Source organism: Sorex araneus, chromosome 3 (genome assembly GCF_027595985.1).
Source record: "Sorex araneus isolate mSorAra2 chromosome 3, mSorAra2.pri, whole genome shotgun sequence".
Taxonomy (NCBI): Eukaryota; Metazoa; Chordata; class Mammalia; order Eulipotyphla; family Soricidae; genus Sorex; species Sorex araneus.
This window is the reverse complement of record NC_073304.1, coordinates 20,548,652-20,574,123: the sequence shown is the minus strand read 5'-3', so window position 1 is coordinate 20,574,123 and position 25,472 is coordinate 20,548,652. Positions and strand designations below refer to the sequence as shown.

The 25,472-nt window shown below is 39.4% G+C and overlaps 1 protein-coding gene across 1 annotated transcript in view; it reads right to left on the bottom strand.

Annotated features, from left to right (window-relative positions):
- Positions 1 to 25,472, bottom strand: part of CEP128 (centrosomal protein 128) — a 465,435-nt gene that overhangs the window by 279,064 nt on the left and 160,899 nt on the right. The window contains exon 17 of the mRNA XM_004610293.2: positions 551 to 727. Within this exon, the coding sequence (XP_004610350.2) occupies positions 551 to 727 (177 nt within the window). The remainder of the gene's footprint in view (positions 1 to 550; positions 728 to 25,472) is intronic.

Below are 25,472 nucleotides of genomic sequence, written 5' to 3'. Positions count from 1 at the left end.
AATTAAATAATTAAAATCCCAGGTCTCTAGACTGCAAAGATTTTTTGTTTCAGTTAAAACAGGTACTTTCATTGTAAACCATTTTCTTTAACAGACTAAGGTAGGGACAATTCAAGGAATAAAAGCACACTTACACTGTAACTGAGGGCGATAGCACAGCGGGTAGGGTGTTTGCCTTGCATCTGGCCAACCTGGGTTTGATTCCTCCCCCACTCTTGGAGAGCCCGGCAAGCTACTGAGAGTATCTCGCCCGCACAGCAGAGCCTGGCAAGCCACCCGTGGCGTATTTGATATGCCAAAACAGTAACAGCAAGTCTCACACTAGAGACGTTACTGGTGCCCGCAAATGATAAGCAATGGGATGACAGTGACTGTGACACTGTAACTGCAATACAGCACCTCATTCTAAAAATTGCAAGAGGCTATTCTTTTTACTCATAAAATGCTCTGGGACTAAAAATGTTACTATGTTTGAAACCATGCATTAAAATTTTATTATGATTATATATTATGAAACCAACTGAAAAGCACAATGAAAACTCATATTTACTTTCAGTTTCTCCATGGAGTCCTTGGAGAAAGTTTTACATACTGCATCAATCTCTTTTCCTATCACACTAAGAATGGATTCCTGTTCTGTCTCCAGGCAAAGAAGCTGATCCTTGAGCTGCAATCTGGCCTCTTCCATCCTCCTTAAGTTCTGTTCTTCATTGCTTAGATGTTTTTCCTATGGCATTGAAAAAAATGGAAACAGAAATTTATTAATTAGAGGCAAGAAATACCTGTAATATCTGCAAAATCAATTCAAATACATACATTAGCAAGCAGATCTGATTCTGTTAAAATAGAAATAAGTGTGAGGAATTGGCCCAGAACAGACCGTAGGAATTAGTTTAGCTTTCTCAACATGAAGGACTGGCCCAGGACAGACCACAGGACTCTTTTTACAGGAGCCCGCCTTGCAGAATAACTTGTTTTTCTGCCCCTGAGCAAGGAATTCAGATACAGGTGCGCCGGGTCGCAAAAAGGGTGGTGGTCAGACCAGATAACCAGATGCCTCTCACAAGAACCATGTCATAAGACCCATGACTGCTCCCAGAACCAGGTCATTCCTGAATATTGGCGCGAATGCGGATCTCTAAAACCATAGGCTAAGGAGTGATGTCCTTTTAAATGGATTGGTTAAGAAAGTTTGTAATGTTACAAATCTATTGGCTATGAAATGCGCAGGCTCTGCTGTAACGGCCGGGGAAGGCCTATATAAGATCTCCTTTGGAGAAGGTCGGGGTCTTTTGCCCAACCTGCTGGACCTGTGTGTCCGCGTAGGCGGCTGTACCCTGGCTAGCCAGTCTTACAATAAACCCTGCTTGCTATTTGCAGTCTCCAGAGTCTCTTTGTCATTAAAGGGAGATTTCGATCTGTGCCCTAACATAGGCTGTTAAAAAATTCACAGGGCCAGAGAGATAGTACAGAGTGGGTAAGGAATTTGCATTGACAAGTTTTGTGTAATCACCAAACAAGTAGGAATCCTGCGGTTCTCTCTCACCGCCTGAGTTTGGTGGTCTCACGCTATTTCCCCACCCGGGACAGCAGATGCCATGGGAGGACGAAGGAGGAAACAAGGTCACGGCTGGTTGGTGATCAGTTGCCATTCATTCCATTCTCCCCACACGCCTGTTCCAATCTCACTGAGCCCCTCATTCCTATCTCCTCCTGTCCCCCTTGCTAGTCTCTTCACACGCCTACTCAAAGTGCAGGTCTCTCTAGTCTCTCATCTCTCCTCCCAGCATTGGGGGTAGCAACCACACCTAGGCTGGGTAGCACAATCAACATAGCAAAGCCCTGAGGCTGGAGAGATAGCACAGCGGGTAGGGCGTTTGCCTTGCACACGGCCGACCCGGGTTCAAATCCCAGCATCCCATATGGTCCTCTGAGCAGGGCCAGGGGTAATTCCTGAGTGCAGAGCCAGGAGTAACCCCTGTGCATCGCCAGGTGTGACCCAAAAAGCAAAAAAAAAAAAAAAAAAAAAAAACATAGCAAAGCCCTTCCTCATTGCCTGCAGACAGGAGATGTGGCTCAAGGGTGAAATACCACCTAGGGGTGTTTCTCTTTTCCTTAGTCCAATAAGAATATAAACATTCATCTTAATTCTACTTCTTCATTATATTAGTCATATTTTATGGACACAGTCAGAGATACATTAAGCTTGTAGGGTGGCTCTCCTGGGGACATCTCGCTATAGATGCCAGAAAATACGGTGCTCAGGCCATATTAATCTTTCCTAACCTAGCATGGTCCTAATCTAGCTGTTACTTTTTGAATCATGAAAGACTTTGTCCGTAACCATGCTCTTAACTTAGAGTTAAGTATTATAGTGCTTTGGCCTGGCCCATTTCTATGCCAGGGTAGCTCATAATTTTCCCTGGGTCTATCCAGTCCCTTGTCTGGACCCTGCTTTTGGGGTGCTAGGAAGTAAGGGCAACTGAGGCTTAAGTCGAGAAAAGAGATGCCCAGGAGTGAATATCATTTGGAGTCAATTAACTCTTAATTTACAAAAGCATAGCATTAACTGCCTTCCTGTGTCTATACAAAAAGGGCATTTCTCTGAATTAACTATGCAAAGGATGTAAGGAGAAGAGAAAAGCAATATTTACAAGTTAACAAAGTCTGAGTAGGAGATAAAGATGATTGACCAGTTGGGGAAGCAGAGCACAAAGAAAGAGGTTACAGGTAAACACAGAGGAAAGGGAGTGCCTCCTAGTACTGTGAATGGGTGCAACCCGCAACCCAATAGACCTAAGCTCCCAGTGGCAAGACAGAAAGGACAACCAAATGTTATCCTACAAAATCTGACCCAGGTTCTATCACTAGCATCCCATCTGGTCCCCTGAGCACCTCCAATAGACCTAAGCTCCCAGTGGCAAGACAGAAAGGACAACCCAATGTTATCCTACAAAATCTGACCCAGGTTCTATCACTAGCATCCCATCTGGTCCCCTGAGCACCTCCAAGAGTAATTCCTGAATGCAAAGCCAGAAGTTACCCCTGAGCGCTGCCTTATATGGTCCCAAAATATTTTTTTTAAAAAAGGACTTTGCCATTTTAATATGCCCTTAGTAGATCGAATATTAAGTGCTAATGCCACAAACTGACTTTGAGATTTCAATAATCTAGTAAAACATAGGAAACTGCAGTGCCAATGAGCATATCACTTTAGGTCAGGAAAAAAGGCATTACTAGCCTTATTGCATCAAAAGTGTTTTTAAAAATCTAAGTGTAAGGGGGTGGAGTGATAGCACAGTGGGTAGGGTGTTTTCCTTGCACTCGACCAACACAGGTTCAATTCCCAGCATCCCATATGGTCCCTGAGCCCCACCAGGAGTAATTCCTGAGTGCAAAGCCAGGAGTAACCCCTGTGCATCGCCAGATGTGACCCAAAAAGAAAAAAAAAAATCTAAGTATCCAGGTCTAGGGTGATAGTTCAAAGAACTCAAATTCATGCTTTCCTTATATGCAGGAAACCCAGGTTCAGTCCTCATAACATATGTTCCCCAAACAGCATGGAATAATCCCTAAGCACTGTACAGAGACTATTACTCCCCCCAAATAAAAATTTAAAGTCTGAGCCCTCAGGGCTAGGAATATAGCCCCATGTGTAAGAGCCTGAGTAAGATCCCTAGCGCCAGGCCCAAGCACCCTGGATGTGGCCACCATCCACACCACCAAGCACAGCAGCTACTGGCTGTGGTGCCTTTTGCCAAAGGTCAGGCCCAAGGGAGGGTCCAAGGGGGAAACACAGACTAGCAAGTTTAGAGTACTGAGTTGAGTCCCAGGCATCACACAATCTTGAATACTGCTAGAGGAGTCGCTATTCTTAAAAAAGTCTGTTTCTAAGTGCAATCATACTGCATAAAATGTATGGAGCCATAATAATTGGATCAAGTCAAGATCAAAGTAATGTTTGGTGTGTCAAATATATTTAAGGATAAAGGGTTACTAAGGAGTCCTTTACAAGGTGAGAAGGAGTTGGGGTCTTCTCAAGGCAGCAAACGAATATTCAGTGATCATGATGACATAATTCATTTCTATAGTTATAAATGTAAATGGTAAGTCAGAACAATAGGTGGGCTAGTTTCGCCTGTAGTCATTACACAGAAGTCCAATTGTTTCTATTTACCCTAGTATGATACAAGTAGGAAGATTGGGTTGTCAACAAACCTAGCTCGAATTAAAATTTTAAAAAAATATGCTATGGACCTGGTAGGCCAGAGTCGCATTTATCTTGATGAGTTCACCTCAGTCCATCATCCCTAGATCTGTGAACTAGGAATGCATTTTCTTTTGTTCTTGGTATTTTGAGCAGAGTCATGTTTCCGCAGAAGAGTAAAGTTAAGCTCACAAGAGACTAATGTACAAACTAGAGGCGGCTGAATTAACTACATTAGTTTACGATGAGAACCCTAACTGCCATATGGATCAGAAAACTCAAGTCAGCATTACCAGTACAGTTTCTCCCTGTAGACCAATAGCGATGGGAAGGCAAATTATACTCACAATGTTGCCTAATGAACAAGAAATAAAAGCAAGGGGAATTTGCTTTATGAAACAATGCTTAAGTGGCATCACACTAATGTCAGCCTGGCATGTCCATCTACTCCTCCTGGGCTTACAAATCACAATAACATGAGTGTTCCATTCTCTTGGCCAGTGTTTGAGTAGAGATGGGCAACTGTCATGTCCCTAACTTCCACCTCTGTCCAGATTCAGTCTCTACCCAGACTATTTCCTAAAGGACACACCACAATTTTGATATACTAACATCATTATCAAGTCTTGAATTCACCTAGAAGTTCTCTGACAAATCAGCATCTGGTCTCTGAACAATATTTGATGATTCTTTAGTTTACGTATTTAAAAAAAAATCTTTATTAAATGCCAAAGTAAGGAAATCAGCCTTCTTATGGGTGCTATGAACCTACTACCATGTCATGAGTATTTCTTATCCTTAAAATATAATCTTCAAGACCCAATCTCTTTTATTTCCTGATTTCTCACATATAATACTTCAGAGCATGTTGTTTATATGTTTTTACTAATGTGTAAATTTGTAATGAAACTGTTTTTGTACCTGTCTCTCTCAGTACATTTCTAATTTGGGGAAATCACAGGATGTTTAACATAATCATTTTCCAAGTTTGCTGAATCTGAATAAGTGATTTAAACAATTTTGAGGATATAAATTCAATGACAAAGATCCATTTCAACCCAATTTCCATATCAGCCTATACATTCAGAGGCTCCCAATACATTACATTATAAGCAATTTCTTTCTATATTACCTAGATCTCTAGAATTCTGAAGTAATTACTAAAGTGATAGTGATAAGAAAATACTCTATCAAGGATAACTAATGCATACTGGGAATTGTTGCAGTCTATAAAATGATCTAGAGGACTGTTTCTCAACTGAGGGGAGTGTAGAGTGCACATAGACCCCTGTGAGGTCCCATGATGCTCTGGGGACTCATAAAAAATAAGGGGGGCATAGCACAAAACCAGGGTGGAACCCATAGAAAAGAAGGAAACAAGGTCGGAAAAGATCACAGTGAGAAAAAGGCTAAAAAACACTGATCTAAAGCACTGATCCTATTCTAAATCCAGGCAATTCATGATGTTATCTAATTTTCCTTTTCTCCATTTTTTGTTATCATGTTATGCCCTCTGTTCCTTGACTCATATTAGCACTGTTGTCCCATTGTTCATCGATTTGCTCTAGTGAGCACCTCCATTTTGAGACTTGTTGTTATTGTTTTGGGCATATAGAATACACCACGGGTAGCTTGCCAGGCTCTGCCATGCGGGCAGGATACTCTCGGTAGCTTGCTGGGCTCTCCAAGAGGGATGGAGGAATCAAACCCAAGTCGGCCGCATGCAAAGCAAACACCCTACCTGCTGTGCTATCGCTCCAAATAAATTTTAAAAAAAGATTTAGTTCTTTCTTATCTTAAAGAAAGTTCATGGGAAGGGGAGTAGGGGGGAAACAGTAGGAAAAGGGAGGTTAATGACCATCTGGGCGTCTGGGGAAGGGGTGGTAAAGTTGTCTTGTGAGTAGGAAACAATAGTATGGGAACTGTTGCAAGCCACATTATGTCAATACAAATAGGGAAAAGATTGCTGCTGCTAGAATTTATATTCTAAGACTAAGGAAAAAGACATATTTTTATTCGTAAATACAAAACTACAAGTCCCTGGAGAAAGAAACAGAAGAGGACCTTAGAAAATGAAAAAATATTCCATGTTCATCAAGTGAAAGAATCAACATTTCCTAATGATAATTCTGCCTAAATTATTCTATAGCTTAAATGCAGTTTCCATTAAAAATCCTGATGGCATTCTTCAAGAACTTAGAATGGCACTGATAAAATTTTTATGAAACCATGAAACACCCAAATAAAAATTAGAAATTGGGTAGTATTACATTACCTGACTTGAAACTATACTATAAAGCTACATTAATCAAAAGAGCATGGCACTGGGAGGACAGACTGTCAGACTAATGGATTAGTCCTCGATGATAAACACTCAGAAAATATGAACAGCTAATTTAAAGTTGAGCTGGGTCCATGAAGTGGAGTAAAGATAATCTCTTCAACAACTGGTGTTGAGAAAATTGAATTGCTACATGCCAAACAATAAACTTGGATTTGTATCTCACACCTTACACAAAAGACAATTCAAAGTGGATCAAAGACTCAAGATAGTAGCAGTTCACATAAAATATACTGAGGAAAAAATATAGCAGAACACTCCAGGAGTTGGAACTCAAAGGAATTTTCAATGATTACATGATTACATTGGGAAAAAAAAAACAGAAATTTAAAAAAATAAACAAATGGGACTACATAGGTTTTAAAAAGTTTTCATACGGCAAAACAAACGTGGGCTGACAAATAAATCTCAGAAGAGATCAGCAAGCTGTGCAGAAGCCTCCAGACCCCAGGTCCGGTAGGATCTCATATATGGAGCACTCCAGAGGTGGGGCAGGTGAGTACCACCACCTGCCCTTACAGAGCTCCGGCAGCCAAAACTCTGCAGAACCCAATAGCCACCCTACTCACAGCCAATCTCCACAAGGTCAGATGGACCTCATTCATGAGAACTAATCTGATGAAAAACTCAGGCATGCAGGTTTTGTGACCAAAATCTCCAGGTTCTCAGGGAGTCAGGAATGAGGGAACTCCTGCCATCTCCCTGTTCTTCTGAGCCTGGCAGTCACGCTCACAAACTGCCTCTGGCACCACATAAGCTCATTAACCATACGTGATCGAGAGACTCAAATAAATCTCAGAAGAGATAAACAAGTTGCAGAGATGCCTCCGACCCCAAAGTCATCATCCAGTTAAAAATTTAACTCCAACTGTAATCACCTTACTTAAACTTTTAGAATTCCTGGAGAGACATCTCATACTCTATACCACAAATGTACTAGGAGTAGCACACATTGGATAGGACATAAGGTAGAAGGCAACCAGTCTAATTTAAAAACCATATTAACAACAAGGCTCAACCTGTAACAACATATTGGTAATCTCTTATACAAGGGCTCAATGGATCCAGGGTGAGATACAATAAGCTTCAAACAATTTCTTCTAAGAAAAACTTTTTTGATCATTTTTAGAGAATTATTCATAACAAGAAATACAAAATAAATTATTTAGGGCCTGTTATTGGGGCAGGTTTGGGTGATAATTGGGATATTTTGAAATAATGGTACTGGGTAAGGTGTAATGGTGGTGGGATTGGTGTTGGAATATTGAATGTAATAAATTATTGTGAACAATCCTATAAAAGTTAAACTAAAAAAGAAACAATTTGTGATTTTCACCTATATAAATAAGAAAAGTAGAACCATTTAATAAATATAGCAAAATGTCTGTTCTCATTTACATATATGTCTTCAACTGTGGAATCTGAAGAATATTACATTAAATGTTATTGTATACTTGGATCTCATTATGGTAATAATCATGTCTCACCTGTCTTTAGTAAAACTTTTAAAGAAAAGAAAAAGACTGTGGGCTAAAATTAAAACATGATACTGAATTGACACAAATATTTGCATACAACACATCAGGTAAAGGGTTAATATACAAGATATAAGTGAAGGCACTAACCAACATCAACAAACCTAATTGTATATGGCTGACCAGGGTTCAATCCCCCGCCCTCCAAGTTCCACCAAGAGTGATCCCTGAGTACAGAACAAGGAGAAATCACTGATAACCACTAGGAGCGGCCACAAAATAAGCAAAGAAAAAGATAAATAAATACAAGAATCCCATAATAAATGTGGAGGAAATGAACAGACTCCCACGATGAAGGCAGATGGCTGCCCAGTAGGCATACAAAACAGTCTCCATTGTCATTTCTTTTCAAGGAAATCCAAATTAAGACAACAATGAGATACCACCTCATATCAGTGAGAATAATAAACTGCCCTGCAGTGAGGCACCAACCCAGGCACCAGTCTTAATTTATGGTAATAAAGAAACTTCACTGGAGTTTAATGACACCCTACAAGTCTCCCTTTGTTCCTTTGCTGCTGCCAGGGGGAAAGAAAACACAGGTCAGTCCTCTGTGACCACTAAGAGAATTAGCTCATTTTGCCATCATTTTAGAATATTTAAAACATAGCAAAACCATGCCCACTAGAGCCAATGACAGTTTACAGTTACCATGGCAACCCATGAAACAGAACAAATACAGTCAGAACCTCAGATTCCAGGTAATTGAAGAAGGAAGAGGAAAGGTAGGAAGTTTGAAACCAAAAAAATGCAGAAAGAAATATAATGTTGGTACTCTCCATAGACCCCCGCTCACTGTGTTTGCCAAGTGCGTTTTGTATTTTTCTCCTCCTTAAATAAACCTACTTTATCACAGCTTGGTGCCAATTCCCTTTACATCCCTCCCCTACCTTTGAAAATACATGCTTGCTTTATTTCATGCTCATCCCTGAAATCCTTTTTAGGGAGTACAAGAAGCAAAGAGCAGGGTGTTATGGGTGCCCATGCCCTGACTTCAGCATGAAGTACTGTGTTAAGTCCCCTACACCACCATAACTGCACCAGTATATAAAAATTGAAAACCAAAATAAAGACAATTCTAAATTTACATGTTCATTTCATCTTGAAAAAATTTCTTAAAGACTCAACCATTATCAGTCCTTGGTCCTTTTCAAACCCATTGCTATTCAGTGAAATGAAATTTAACATTCATCATGAATGTCCAATAACACTCATGTATTTTCTTACAATTAACCTGAACAGCAGAACAATGACAGATGGCACCATCTTTTAAGACCAGCAGGTGCTTCTTTTCTATATTCCCATGATGCTTTATACAAGTTTATACTATAGCACTGATACACGTGACTTCTACATCTCACTCATCAGACTAGAGTTTATCCAGAGAGATATATGTTCTTCTTCATTTAAATATCACAGTTCCCAGTAGTGTTTCACATGGCAGTCAAGAAACAAATCCTTCTCAAATGTATGTTCCAAAGATATATTCTTTCAAATTCTATTCATCTCACAAACATTCGGTATCAGTGCATTCTTCCGTGTGGAAAACACTGTAGATCTCAATTATATAACACAGAATATTAAAACTGAAAAATACCAACCACTATTTTTTTTGTGTTTTGCGTAGTATTAAGGCAAATTAACTAGAAAATTCATTGAGTATGATCATTTCGTTAGCAGCAAAGGAAGGAAGTTGCTGTTACAAAAATGAGAGTGGTGCCAATGTAAGAAGAAGCGAAATAAATTTCAAAGATGAATAGAATCTGAATGTGATGACAAAGTAAGTATGGGTCTCTTTCCATACATTTCATAGTCAAAAGAGCCTATTCGTGGCCAGGAACTGAGCTCAGGCAATAGAACATATGTGTAGCATCTGTGAAGTCTTGGGCTCGTTCAATCCACAGCACAGCATGGACCTGATCATTGACAGAAGGGCTTACACAGTAAGAAATTAATAAAAATACAAAAATAAACTTAGAACATACTTTAATTCCTACTAGGTGATGGATTTTTCTAAAATTAATGTGCTAGTATTTTGTGCATTAGATACTTTTTCTCTTCTGTGGCAGGTATTCTGTACTATGGATTTCAAAGGGAGTAAAGAAGTTTTAATAATGCTAAGTAATATGTTAAGAATGTTAGTAAAATAGTACAGCTTATAAAAGGTAGTCACAATTAAACTAGCTATATCATAAGTGTGCTAAAATTCAGTGTGAAAGATTTCCCCATCTATAATCTGAAAATCAGATTTTTAGTTATGCCAGAAAAAACTTTCCATAATTTTTGAAATTCAAATTTAAACACTTTTGAGAAAATTATTGCCCCAGGCTTTTTTGGTACCTTTTCTATGTAAATATTGAACAATACAAAAGGTGTTAAGGTACTTATTGGATATATTTCTATTAATTAATATTCACAGTTGAAAACAAATATACCTCTAAAGACTATTTCATGCATTTATTAAGTCTTAGACTCACTTCTTAATTACTACATATTTCTCTTAGGCCAAATGCCTAGAAAACAATAACATCAGTTTGTTTATTTTTCTTAATCAGCCAGTTTTGAAGCACTTGTTTTTAAAATAAACTATGTATAACAACCAGAGTTGTGTTGAAACAAACAACCAGAGTTTCAAATTATGCATATGGAAAAGACAGTTTAATTTTCTAATGGAAAAAAGTATCAATTATCTCCAGAGCTTACAATCTCAGAGCATCTTCAAATATCATCAAAATTTCTCCATATCCTTATTTTTTTTCCTTAGAGGATACTTGCACGTGAAATTACTCTGATGAAAATATATATATATATTCATATATATTTTTATATATTTATATATATATTTATATATGGCAGTGGCATAGCAGCAAGAGCCGCATGGAAGGCAGCTCTCAGCGCTCTGAACAACTTATGGGGCCACAAAATTTCTGCGTGCATGACCGTGGGTATCCCTTGGATAGTCTGGTGCAGGGAAATCGCCACTAAACAAAACCGGCCGGTTTTCTCCCCAAACCTGCCCACTCAGAATACCCAAACTGCATACTGTAGCAGCCCCAGACCGGGTCCCGGTCCCTGGCAGAGTGTAAGATATCATTGGTTTGTCCTTTCTCCCTTGCCACAGAGTTTGGGCTTATCTGGTAATAATCTCTAAACAATTCTAGACTACATTGGTATGTCCTGCTCCCCTTGCCACTAGGAGTTTAGGTATATCAGTCACACCCATCAAAGTGCTCCCGAGTCACTCCCACTCCTTTGTCTATATGTAATCACTTCTATGCTCCCTTCCCCAATTGGTTAATCAGTTCTTCCCCTAATCAGACTCTGTTAATTTGTAAGGTCAGACCTTGCTAGGACACTGAACTTGTATTGTAAGTTAATATTGCCTTTCTCCTCTCCTTGTGCCTTTTGGATAGTTTACTTTAAAACAATGTCCTTTTTGTATGGACAAAGAAAGACAATTGTTAATATGCTTTGGTAACGTGTGACTTAATTGGCTTCAAATATTATTCACTCCCAGGCATCTGCTTTCTTGACTTAAGCCTCAGCTGCCCTTAGCACCCCCAAAAGCAGGGTCCCGACGAGGGATGGGATGGACCCAGGGCAAGCGGTGAGTTATGTGCTACCCTGGCATCGAGATGGGCCTGGCCAAAGCACCTAATGCTTAACTATATATTAAGAGCTTGGTCATAGACATGTCATGTCATGATCCAAAAGCAACGATGAGACTAGGACCCTGCTAGGGATAGGAAAGACTAATCTGGCCTGAGCACTATAGTCTGAGTTCGAGATGACCCCAGGAGAGCAATTCTATAAGCTTAATGCATCTCTTACTATGTCCACACAAAATGATTAATAATATCAATACTTATATGTTAGTTAGACAAGGAGAGGAGAAACACACCCATGGGATTCCGCTCTTGGATGGGTATCCCGCTGAAAGAGAATCTGTCCTAGAAAAAGCACCCCCTGAGGGAAAGAACTTTACCCTATTGATTATGACCACACCTATGTGTAAGACCCAACCCCTCATGCTGGGGGATTTAACTAGGCTGTGAGAGTGGGCTGGGGGTCAGTCCCAGGGTCAGTCCCAGGGTCAGTCCCAGGGTCAGTCTCAGGGCCAGTCCCGGGGCCAATCCCAGTGCGAGTCCCAGAGCGAGATCTGGAGAAGCTAGACCAAGATCCAGATCCAGAGGAGAAGGAGAATGAAGTAGCATGGGGGAGGAAGAAGCAGGAGGAGAATCAGAGGAGAATGGAGATGGGAATGGAATGAACTGCAACTGAGACCAACCGGCCTGGCTCCGTTCCTTCCTTCACCTGCCTCATCATCGCCATCAACCTCCCTGGTGCAGTGTCTCCCTCTCTCTTTTCTTTTTTGTGTTTTTACACAGCAGAGTCTCTGCTGCTGTCAGTCCTGGGGCCCAGGGCACATGGTGCTGCCCGCAGGTCATCCTGGACTGTAGAGCGAGTGCATCTGAGCACTCGGGGTGCCCTCAGGCTTCCTGATATCCAGACATCCAACAACTAAGGACCAAGTAACCTGAGAAATTAAACTGCCAAAAGTTAGGTATGGGGGAGCCACAACCACAGACCACATCCAGCCCAGTCATACAAGCTCAAAGATCGGCCAGGCTTCAGAGACCCGTAAATAAGTGTCGAAAGAGATCAGAAGCCACAGTTAACCTCAAGCCTGCACAAGGTTGTACAGACAGAGTAGGCTGGGGCAGGGTGGGTGTGTCAGTGCCGGCCCAAGCAGAACTCCAACCAGCCACATGCTCTGACAATCCAAAATCACTGCCATGCCCCCGGCCAGATTCCATTGTCCTGGAGTAGACTTCACTGAGATATTAACCTGCTGAAAATTCGGGTATGTGAGTTTTGTGACTGACATCTCCAGGCTTTCTCCGAGTCAGGATGCACTACCTCCCCCCACCTCCCGATATTGGTGGAAGCACAGACAGTCACCCCCACAAAACAACTCCAGTGCCACCATGGAAGTTCTTCTACCAGCCTTACTTCAGAGACCTATAAATAAATCCCGAAAGAGATCAAAAGCCACAGTTAATTTCCTACCCAAGCTAGGCTGTACAGATAAAGCACACTGGAGGGAGGTGGGTTTGTCAGTGCCTGCCCAAGCACAGCCTCTGGCAGTCACTTGCACCCACAATCCAAAATTGTTACCACCCCCCCCCCCGGCCCAGCTGGATTCCAATATCTTGGGCTGACCTCACCAAGATATTAATCTGCTGAAAACTCCAGAATGCAAATTTTGTGACTGAAATGTCAGGCTCTCTTGAGATTGGAATAGGCTACCTTCCTCCCACCAAGTACTTCTGGAAGCCCTTGCAGTCAGGTCCACAATTCAAATCTGCCACCCAGTTGCGAACCATAATTCACAAAAAGGAAGAGAGAGAGAAAGAGAGAGGAGTGGGGAGAAGAAGGGAGGGTGCATGCCAGAGAAGCATGAGGCAGTAGAATGGGATGGGAGGGAATCTAGGGACATTGACAGTGGGAAATGTACACTGGTGGAGAGATGGGTGTTGAAACATTGTATGAGTGAAACCCAATCAGAAATAGCTTTGTGACAGTCTATCTCACAGTGAATCAATTACAAAAAATAATAAAAAAGAAAACTTATAAAAAGAAAAGTTTAGAAACAAACCTCAAAATACTATAGTTCATGTACACAATCAACTACTAGATATTTTTCCTTAAAATTTAAAGAATATTACTTGTTAAACACTAAATAACAAATGGGTTGATTAAACAAGAATTTTACATACTGATGGAAGAAAACTTCAATAAAAACAAACCTAGACACATTTTATATTCCAGCTTAGATTTAAGAAAAGTGCTCCTTGACATTAAACAAAGCACTGAAACCTACTGTGACATGTAACTCTCCAGTAACTATTCTGCTTGGCTTTCCACACAGCAATCATTTATTTGTATGAATCATTAGAAAACCTAACACTAGGGGTGTTATCAACAGTGATTTTAAAACTAAACAAATGTAACTTTAAGAGAAAGAACCCAACAAGACTACTTTTCTCTTCAACCACCTTGAGTTGTCAACAACTCAGTAAATTAAGGATAAAATGAGAGATTTCTCAATCAAGTTCAAATTAGGGTCCTTACAGATACAGTTTTTACTTCACTCCTTAACTCATGATGAATTAATGTTAATTCAATATTGATTTTCAATGCTGCACACCTGAAACATGTATTTTGCAAATTTATTTCAATTAAAAAATGTGCATGTAAAATTTTACAAAAGAGATACCAAATGTGTTTCTGTCCTTTCTTTCCTGTCCCTCCCTCAGTCACAGCTGTATTTTTATGACATCCAGTCCCATGTATAGCCACTTAGCATTCTAGAACTATTTCTTAATATCTGGCAATTTTCATACCATATAAGAGCTTTGTTGTTTTAGTCAGGAACTATGTTTAAATGGTGATGTGGGAAGGACTTAAATGTACACAGTAAGTCAGCAATTAAAGACCAACGGCAATGCCACAGAAGTACTGATCCATACAATTGGGGCACACAGTGATGGGTGCTGTTTTGAAATGACGTGCATGAGAAAACATCACTAGCAATACTGTAAATCACAGGACTTCAATCAATTTTTAAAAACAGTGGTGGGAACGTGAGGACAAGAGAGACAGTACAGCAAATAAGGCACATGGCTTGTAGGATAACATTGCATTTGTCCTTTCAGCCTTGCCGCAGGGAATTTAGTTTACCTTAAAGCAATGTCCTTTCTGTATGGACACAGGAAGACAGTTAATATTATGCTTTGTAATTTTGGAGCTGATTGACTCCAATAATATTTACTGCCAGGCATCTGTTTTATCAACTCAGTTGCCCTTAGTTCCTAGTACCCCAAAGCAGGGTCCCGACGAGGGGCAGAATGGACCCAGGGCAAGCTGTGAGCTACCCTGGCATCAAAATGGGCCAGGACAAAGCGCCACAACACTCAACTATAAGTTGGGACATGATCATAGACAAATGTTGTGACAAAAGTTGAGAGCATGGTCATAGACAAAAGTAATGACGAGACTAGGACCTTGCTGGGGTTAGGAAGACTAACCTGGCCTGAGGACTGTGGTCTGGAATATATAGTGAGATGTCCTCAGAAAGAACCAAACTTTAAGTTTGATATATCTCTTACTGTGCTCATACAGAATGACATTGCTAGAAATATTTGAAGTATATTTACTACAACTATTTAAGTGGATTACTAGCTGAGGAGGGAAGAAAGCAACACACCCTTGTTTGGACCCCACCCTTGAGCAGATCTCCTAGTAATCTGGAGTAATCTTCTTAGATGAGATTTTGTTAATCTTCTGTAGAAGTGGTTTTACCTTTCTTTGTTGATTTGTTAATGTTCAACCCATCTTTGTGTCACCACCCTAAATGATTGCTATATAAACTAAGACTGTAAGAGAAGTGGAGGGCAGAGGTAAAACAGAAGCAAGGAGAAGAGACAGAAGTGTAAAGAAGACAGAGGTAAGACAGAAGACACAGGAGAAGACACAGAAGCGGAGAAAGAAGATACAGAAGCAAGAGAGAAGACACAGAAGCCGAGACGGAGAGAGGTCGAAGAGACCAGAGGAGAGACTACAGAGACAGAGACAGAGATAGAGAGACAGAAGAGAGCACAGCGGCACACACAGAAGCAGAGCACAAGGAGGAGCCATCCTGGTCTGGTCTATACACAGCAGCTCAAGAGCACTGAACACAAGCAGTAAGAGAGAGTGCCGCCCTGAGAGCCCACGAACAACACAACACACATCACATCGCACCCTTCCGCTCACGCGTTTTTATATTTTTTTACACATGGCCAGCCTGGATTCGATCCCCAGCACCCCATGTAATCCCAGGAGTGGTTCCTGACCACAGAGCCAGGAAAAAACTGTGAGCACAGCCCAGTATGACCAAAAATAAAATAAAATAGAATAAAAACTTCTATTAATTTTGTTAACATTAAACATATGTCAAGGACTACTCTGACTTCATAACTACAAGTGTTTCCATTAAAAGCACTTTACAGCCGAAGCGATAGCACAGCGGGTAGGGCGTTTGCCTTTCACGTAGGAACCAGAGACAGCTTTAGGATTTGGGGTTCCAGCAAGTGCTTGCACCCATGTATGGAGACTGTGAACTAAGCTTTTGCTACATGCTGTTCCAGGAAGGGAAATGATTCATTTTCCAACTTAAATCTCCGCGGACTTAATTACTAGAATACAGAAATTGTATTTTATCTCTTCATTCTCATCAGTGGAAAACTTATTATCAAATATTTCCTTGTTAATAGAGCTGTATTCTTGGGGGATAAATTCCAACAAAAATAGTGAGTCTGTTTTGAAACTCCAACAACAATAGTGAGTTGTGTGTTGAAATCTGGAATGTAATCAAGGTAAAGAGAATAGGAAGTGAAATTATCAGTCACGCACGGGGGGGGGGGGGGTTGGGGGGTGAGGGGTGGGATGTATACTGGTTGTTTTTGTTTTAGTTTTGTTTTTGTTTTTATTGGTGGTGGAATATGGGCACTGGTGAAGGGATGGGTGTTTGAGCATTGTATAACTGAGATATAAGCCTGAGAACTTTGTAACTTTCCACTTGGTGATTCAATAAAATAATTTTTTAAAAAAAAGCACTTTACAATTGAAATTCCTCATTTTCCTTTAATATGACCATTCTATTATCACCTTTATTGACATTTTTTTAAGATAACAGGAGAACGAGAAGTTCAGAAGAAGCTGCTTAGTGTTTAATATTTAGAGTATATAGTTTAGGTTTTTCTTAAGTTAGTATGTGAAATCAACAATTTTACTCTACTCGCAGAATATAAAATAGAGAATGCACTCAAGAAAATATACAATCTGCATAAAAATGGTCTAAGGTACTAACTAACACTAAAGTAAATGATAAAAGTTAATAGCTCTTTTGCATATATTTTCTTGTCTTTCAGGCTGATAAAAATTTAAAATAGAAAAATCACAGCTATGATCAAAGTACACTTGATCAACATTCAAAATATGTTGAATTGTGATTTTACAAAGTAGTGAGCCCTTTATATAACAAACATCTAGCAAACATATATATTTTTCTACCTTGTGAAAAAATAGCAATCCTAAACAGATGGTCAGATAAGAACCAAAACACAAAATTAAATAACACTGATTCAGTTATCACAATCAGATATCTTTCTTGTGGAGCTATCAGGTTTTAATTAGATTTTTTCTAAAAAAAAAAATTTGATGAATCCTATTATTAAAACGTGTGTCAATCTTAAAAAATAGAGTACAGAGTAATCTCTTTAATAACTCTCAGTTTAATTTAACAATAAGAGATCAATGAAAAGTCTTAAACATGAGTCATTTTACTGACAGTAAATGAAAAAAACACAAGAAATTTGTGTTCATATCCTGTTTCCACCACAGGCTCTGCAATGTTGTACAAAACACTGTATCACACTTTCAACACCAGTTTCCACCATCTATAAAAATGGACATCATTAGTACACATTGAATGGGAACTATAAAGACTATTTTTAAGAAGAACTTATTTCCCAAAGTGCTTTTATCCCGTCATAGTTTTAAGATGTTCCCAGGCATCATTTCACAAATGATGTAAATAAAACATTTCAAGCAAAGAACTAAATGGGCTTAGGGAAGAGTTACTCAAAGCATGGAACATCAACTGGCTTTGCGCCCTGCCAGGTTGACTCACCCACTGGCCTTGCTCTACTGATTCACGACAAATTCTCTGAGGAGATGCAAACCAAGCAACTAAAATTCATGGACACGCCAGTCTCCTAAGCTGAAAAACCCAAGGTGCCCTCAGGAAGGAGGTGTGCGGAGACCCTGCCCTGCTGAAGCCGCAGCAGCTGCACCCGCACATCACAGCTGCAGTCACATCAAGAGCCCAGTGCCAAAACTTCACAGACACTCTCTGCAGAGACACCAGACTGTGAAAGATTTCAGGTACCCAGATGACAAGACTGAGAACTCTGGGATCTTCTCTGAGACTGGGCAGACTCCCTCCACCACTCCCTGTACTTCTGGAAGCCCCAACAGTCACGCCCACTCCCCATAGCTGCAGCCATTCAGCTCACGGGCCCAGGCCATAGATCCTGAGGCCACATGACACCTCCAAACTCCTCCTCACTGAAATTCCACTCGGAGTAAACCAAATTAAATGGGAAAAGAAGCCAACTAAACTCAAGAAGCAATAACTAAGTAAATAAATAATAACACAGAAGTCTCAACAAACAACTTAGTAAATCCTTAGACAAGGACTTAATAACCCCTTGATGAGATATAATTTTCACATAAAAACTATTTTTAAACTTACTGATTTTAATAATAGAGCTTTTTTATCTAATCAACTTCTACTCTAGAAGTTATACTAACAGTTGTGATTCTTGTCTGAGATAAAAATATATATAACAAATGTTAAATAAAGAATTAAATGTACTTATTTGAATTCTCATCTATTCGACACTTAAGTTGCTAATATAGTTCCTAATAATTTTAGAAAACTTCTCAAATTTCTTTCTCAAAAGCTGAGGAAGAAATCACTGAGCTTTAGACTTAAGAAGAGACAATCATCAAAAAAAAACTTAATAAAACAAAAATAGGTTTTTGTTTTTGTTTTTTTGCTTTTTTGGGTCACACCCAGCTATGCACAAGGGTTACTCCTGGCTCATGCACTCAGGAATTACTCCTGGCAGTGCTCTAGGGACCATATGGAATGTGCAGAACTGAACCTGGGTTAGCCTGTCGCAAGGCAAACGCCCTACCCACTGTGCTATCACTCAACCCCCCCCAAATGTAGGTTTTTATGGAACAGCATCAAGAAGAGTAACAAAATAATACTTAAACAAATCCAACAACGTATCAAAAAGCACACACCCAACCAACTGGAATTTATCCTAAGGATGCAACAAAGGTTTGATATATGCCAATCAATTAATATACCACAACAGTGAAAGGAAAGATAAAAATCATATGATAATATAACTGATGCAGAAAAAACTTTCAACAAGATCCAATACCCATTCATGATTAAAAATCCTCAATAAAATAGGGGTAGAAAGAACCTTTCTCAAGATAGTAACAGCTACCTATAAAAACCCATAGCCAATAATTATTCTTTTTTTTCTTTATGGGTTACACCCAGTTATGCACAGGGGTTACTCCTGGCTCTGCACTCAGGAATCACCCCTGGTGGTGCTCAGGGGACCATATGGGATGCTGGGAATCGAACCCGGGTCGGCCACGTGCAAGGTAAATGCCCTACCCACTGTGCTATCGCTACAGCCCCACCAATAATTATTCTTAATGATAGAAAACTGAAAGCACTTCCACTAAGATCAGGCACAAGACAAAGATGTCCACTGTCTCTACTCTTATCCAAAGAAGGTATCATTAGTATCAGAAGTCCTAGCGAAAGCACTCAGACAACAAAAAAGGGAATCAAAGGAACCCAAATTGGAAAAGAGGATGTCAAATTATCTCTATTAGTAGGTTAGTCGGTGGCATGATAACACATATTAAAGACACTAGAGTCCACCAAAAAAAAAAAAAATCCTAGAAACAACAAATCAATACAGCAGAGTCGCCGGCTACAAAATCAATACTCCAAAATCAGCTGCATTTTCCTATATTAAAATAATGAATCTGAGGAGAAAGAGATCAAAGAGTTTTTCCCATTTAAAAGTGTCCAAAAACATCAACTACCTAGGAATCAATTTAACCAAAAAAGGTTCGAGATCTATACCATGGAAACTTCTAAACACTTAAAGAAATTGAAGAAGACCGTGGGAAATAAAAAAACATTCCATGCCCATGGATTGGAAGGAGCAATATTTTCATAGTAACCATCTTGGGATATTCAATGCAATCCCAGTCCCAATTAAGACAATTTCCCTTCTTTTGGTCTAATTTTGTTTTTTGTTTTTGGGTGACACCCAGGAGTGCTCAGAGCTTACTTCTGATTCTGCCCTCAAAGATCACCCTTGGCAGGTTAGGAGAACCATGTGGGGTGCTAAGAATCAAAAATCGGGTCAGTTAAGTACAAAGCAAGCATCCTACCCACTGTATTATTGCTCTTGTCCCATCAGACAACATTCTCCAAAGACTTAAAACAATCAATTACAAAGTTTGTTTGGAATCATAAGACCCCAAATAGCCAAAACCATACTGAAAAATAAGAAACTGAGAGGCAACTCATTATCTAACTTTTCTAACGTTTAACTATACTATTAAGCCATAGTGATCAAGACAGCATGGTGTTGGAATAAGGACAGACTCTCTGACCAATATATCAGAACAGAATATTCAAGGACAACTCTCACCCCCTTTTCATGGATGAGTAATTTTTGACTAAGAAGCTATATGAAATGGAATAAAAGAAAAATAATTTCACCATTACTTATTATCAGGGAAATTGAAGTCAAGACAACAATGAAATATCATCTCATACCAGTGTCAGGGCACATTTCAAATATATCTCAGGTTTCCACACACAAAATATGCACTATAGCCCTTTGAGGTGTCACCCCAGCCTCTGCAAATGTCTATATTCAAAGAATCAAAGAATACATTACAAGAGATTATATATATACATATATATATATATAATTTATAGTTGTAGCAAACAAAACCAAGTACCTAGAATCAACTTAACTAGGGATCACATACAAAATGGAATAAAGCAAGAGCGTAGATAATGTCTACTGAAAACAAACTTGTAAATTTTGACAGTGGAACTCAAGCTACGTGGAAGCAGAAGCAAAGGCTGCATGGACTGTGAGGGGGGGTTTTGGTGCCTTGGTAATGAGCATGCTATGTAGCACAGAACGCCTAGAACATACAAACATCTTCATTGTGGCAAACTGTAACACTCAACAAATCAATAATCACAAAAAAAAGTAAATTTATTGTTTTATAGCTATTAAGTGTTCCCTTTAAAATAACAAAGTAGCATAAGAACTTTTTTTTTTTTTTTTGCTTTTTGGATCACACCCAGCAATGCACAGGGGTTACTCCTGGCTCTGCACTCAGAATTACTCCTGGCGGTGCTCAGGGGACCATATGGGATTCTGGGAATCGAAACCGGGTCGGCCGAGTGCGAGGCAAACACCCTACCCACTGTGCTATCACTCCAGCCCCAAAATTTACATCACAAATAAAAACATATTTTTGGAATGTATTGAAATAAATACCATTGATAAATTATTCTTTCCCTAACACTTTAAAACAATGTCCTTACTATATTTACATAAAATTTGGGGTGGAGGGATCTTATAACATTTCTATCATTTCTTTATACGATCTTTTTTTTTATTATAAATGGACCTTCACAAAATATCACACACTGGCTCTGCACTCAGGAATCACCTATGTAAACTATATTTACATACATATAAATATAGTTCACTAAATGCCTATACTATCAGACATAAGGGTCAAGAGATTTTTATTATATACATATCACTGTCACTGTATCACTGTCATCCCGATGCTCATGGATTTGCTTGAGCAGGCACCAGTAACATCTCCATTGTGAGACTTCTTGTTACTGTTTTCGGCATATTGAATATGCCACGGGTAGCCTACCAGGCTCTGCCGTGCGGGCGGGATACTCTCGGTAGCTTTCCGGGCTCTCTGAGAGGGACAGAGGAATCAACCCAGTCAGCTGCATGCAAGGCAAATGTTCGAGCGGGCACCAGTAACGTCTCTCATTGAGAGGCTTATTGTTACTGTTTTTGGCATATCCAATATGCACGGGTAGCTTGCCAGGCTCTGCCACTCGGGCGCGATACTCTCGGTAGCTTGCCAGGCTCTCCGAGAGGGGCAAAGGAATTGAACACGGGTCGGCCTCGTGAAAAGCGAATGCCCAACTGCTGTGCTATCGCTGCAGCCCACAATAATAGTCAGAAATTATAATTTTGGACAGGAACTGAGTGTTGAAAGTAAGTAAAGAGATATACCTGATAACCTTTCATTATCTGTATTGCAAACCATGAGGCCCAAAAGGAAAGAGAAAAGATGGGGGAGAAAAAAAGTGCTTACCATAGAGGTAGGTAGGGATAGCAGAGGGAAACTGGGACCACTGGTGGTGGGAAATGGAAATGTAGGTGGATGAAGGCACACTATATGACAGAAACCCAATCATGAACAACTTTGTAACTGTGTATATCACTTGATTCAATTTAAAAAAAAATTTTTTAATCTACTATGTCTAGACTCTGGATCTGATCTAGGAGACATAAATTTAAATAAGATCAGTTCCTATACTTAAATAGCAAAGGGAACTGTTATAATTGCAGATATGCTGACTTGATTAACATGCCTGACTTAGAAATCACTTACTGAGAAAACTCCCTCCGAGGAAACTGCCAGCATCTTTCATCTGGGCTCTTCCCTTGCAAACAATCCATTTCAAGTGATTTTATTCTGGCTTTCAATTTCCCAAACGCATGGTTCAGTGGTAATCCTTACTCCTGGTTCCCTGGCCCTTAAGTACTTAACAGGAAAGGGACACAGGCAATCAGTACTTTGTGACTGACTGATTGCTAGGTTCAGTCATTAACTGCCATATAATTGGAACAATAATAACAAAATAATGGCAGCTAGTAACAGCTTATTAGATATTAGATATTCTGCCAAGCATCTCACAGACATACATCCAATTTTAATAGAAGTACTATTTTAATAGTTTTAATGATCACAAAAAAAAATTGACACAAATTTCAAGCAATTTGCCTACAGTCAGACAGCTGGAAAATTATTTACTCAAAATTTCTGCCTTTAGCCACTAATACTGTACTGTCTTTCAAAGAGAAAGTTCTTGTCTCTAGAAGACTAGACAAACAAAATTCTGATTCAGAACTATCCGCAGAGAGAGGTCAACATAAACTGCTAAGCCAAAGCCATTCAAACATACATGACAATTATGTTCATACAAATATATTAGTAGGAACCATATAAACTATACATGAGTATCTATGCATCTTTAAGATTATTCACCATTTTAGACTCCAGAGATCAACTTTTCTGAGTTATCATTCTGTTAGAAATCACCTATACAGTTTAACTGTTGAGATGATTTGAGTTTTAATGATACTGCCATTAGCTTTTAATTTCAGACCTCTGCTTTACCTATAACCTATTCTCAGCATCTAACACAATGCCTACCACATTCTCAATGCTTAAAATGTAGCAACAGAATATAATCTTTAGCTCTTAAGACTCTTTTCCAAGGTATATATTCCATTTATATAAATGTGTGATAACACTTCTATGTTACAAATAGAACCAGTAAAGAAACATTTATTTTAAGTAGAGCAAGGAAAAATTATATTTTCAACAGATCAAAATTTTCTTCACTGCTTTTAAAATGTAATTAAGGAAATATAAAACATGTTAACACAACCTTCTGGCTAAATTTTTTTTTAATTATAGAAAAGTTAGAAAACTTAGCATTATCTCCAGAGCAACTAAAACCTGGCAATAAATATGTTAAGTATGTGTGAAAGTTAGACACAGTAAAAACAAAGTATGACCTAATGACTAAGTTGCAGTGATTGTTAGGACTGTATGCCAAAATAATACACGTGTAATCATAACCTACAAATTAAGTTATATTTTATGTCCTTGTCTTTAAGATTAGAAAGTTAAAAAAAATAACAGTAGATTTTGAGATCAATAAAAATCTACAAAAGGATGAGCAGAGGACTAAGACATTCCCTACAAAGAGATGTACAAAATATTTTTATGACACCCAACCCAGTGATCTCCTTCATCACAGACTTCAGTAACCGTTATAAAGAACAGGATTCTTTTGGCATCATCCTATTACCCACTCTTTAATGGTCTTTTTTCACATTTAACTGTTATCACATTCCATTGCAAATCCTTTTCTGGTGGTGGGTAGAAAAACCAAAAAGAAAATCTACATATTCTATCTTCTCTTCTTAGTTAACTTTTTGCCTCAGGATATTCAAAAGCAGTGACTCTCTAAAAGTCCCTAGTGTTCTGTCCAATGACTAAGATACAGCAGATGCTCAGAATATATTTAAGTCACCAATTCCTAAACTAAAGAATCAGGAATGCCCCAGCGGGTAGGGCATTTGCCTTGCATGTGGCCAACCAACGTTTGATTCCCAGCACCCCCTATGGTCCCTTGAGCATCGCCAGGAGTGATTCCTGAGTGCATGAGCCAGGAGTAACCCCTATGCATCGCCAGGTGTGACACAAAAAGCCAAAAAAAAAAAAAAAAGAAAGAAAGAATCAGGAATTCATGCCTTGTATTCTCATGACCCAAGTTCCAACCCAGACAATGGATAGCCCTGGCCCAAACACCACATGGTGTAGCCCTGGAGGCCCACCAAACCCCACTGGTGCCATCCTACAAGCACCTAAGCACTATCAAGGTGGCTCCAGTGGCTCTCAACACCCCAAGTCCTGCCCAAACAGTGCAGCATGGCCAGATCCAGGCACTTGTGAATTATCTGGGCAGGATGGCAGAGTATAGCCAAAAGGGGTCCTGAGACCTCTGAGCACAAGAAAGAAAGGAAAGAAAGAAAGAAAGAAAGGAAGGAAGGAAGGAAGGAAGGAAGGAAGGAAGGAAGGAAGGAAGGAAGGAAGGAAGGAAGGAAGGAAGGAAGGAAGGAAGGAAGGAAGGAAGGAAGAGAGAGAAAGAAAGAGAGAGAGAAAGAAAGAGAGAAAGAAAGAGAGAAAGAAAGAAAGAAAGAAAGAAAGAAAGAAAGAAAGAAAGAAAGAAAGAAAGAAAGAAAGAAAGAAAGAAAGAAAGAAAGAAAGAAAGAAAGAAAGAAAGAAAGAAAGAAAGAAAGAAAGAGGGGGTAGGGAGGGAGGGAGGGAGGAAGGAAGGAAGGAAGGAAGGAAGGAAGGAAGGAAGGAAGGAAGGAAGGAAGGAAGGAAGGAAGGAAGGGAGGGAGGAAGGGAGGAAGGAAGGAAGGAAGGAGAGAGAAAGAAAGAAAGAGAGAAAGAAAGAGAGAAAGAAAGAAAGAAAGAAAGAAAGAAAGAAAGAAAGAAAGAAAGAAAGAAAGAAAGAAAGAAAGAAAGAAAGAAAGAAGAAGAAAGAGAGAAAAAGAAAGAAAGAAAGAACGAAAGAAAGAAAGAAAGAAGAAAGAAAGAAAGAAAGAAAGAAAGAAAGAAAGAAAGAAAGAAAGAAAGAAAGAAAGAAAGAAAGAGAGAGAGAAGGGAGGGAGGGAGGGAGGAAGGAAGGAAGGATGGAAGGAAGGAAGGAAGGAAGGAAGGAAGGAAGGAAGGAAGGAAGGAAGGAAGGAGAGAGAGAAAGAAAGAGAGAAAGAGAGAAAGAAAGAAAGAAAGAAAGAAAGAAAGAAAGAAAGAA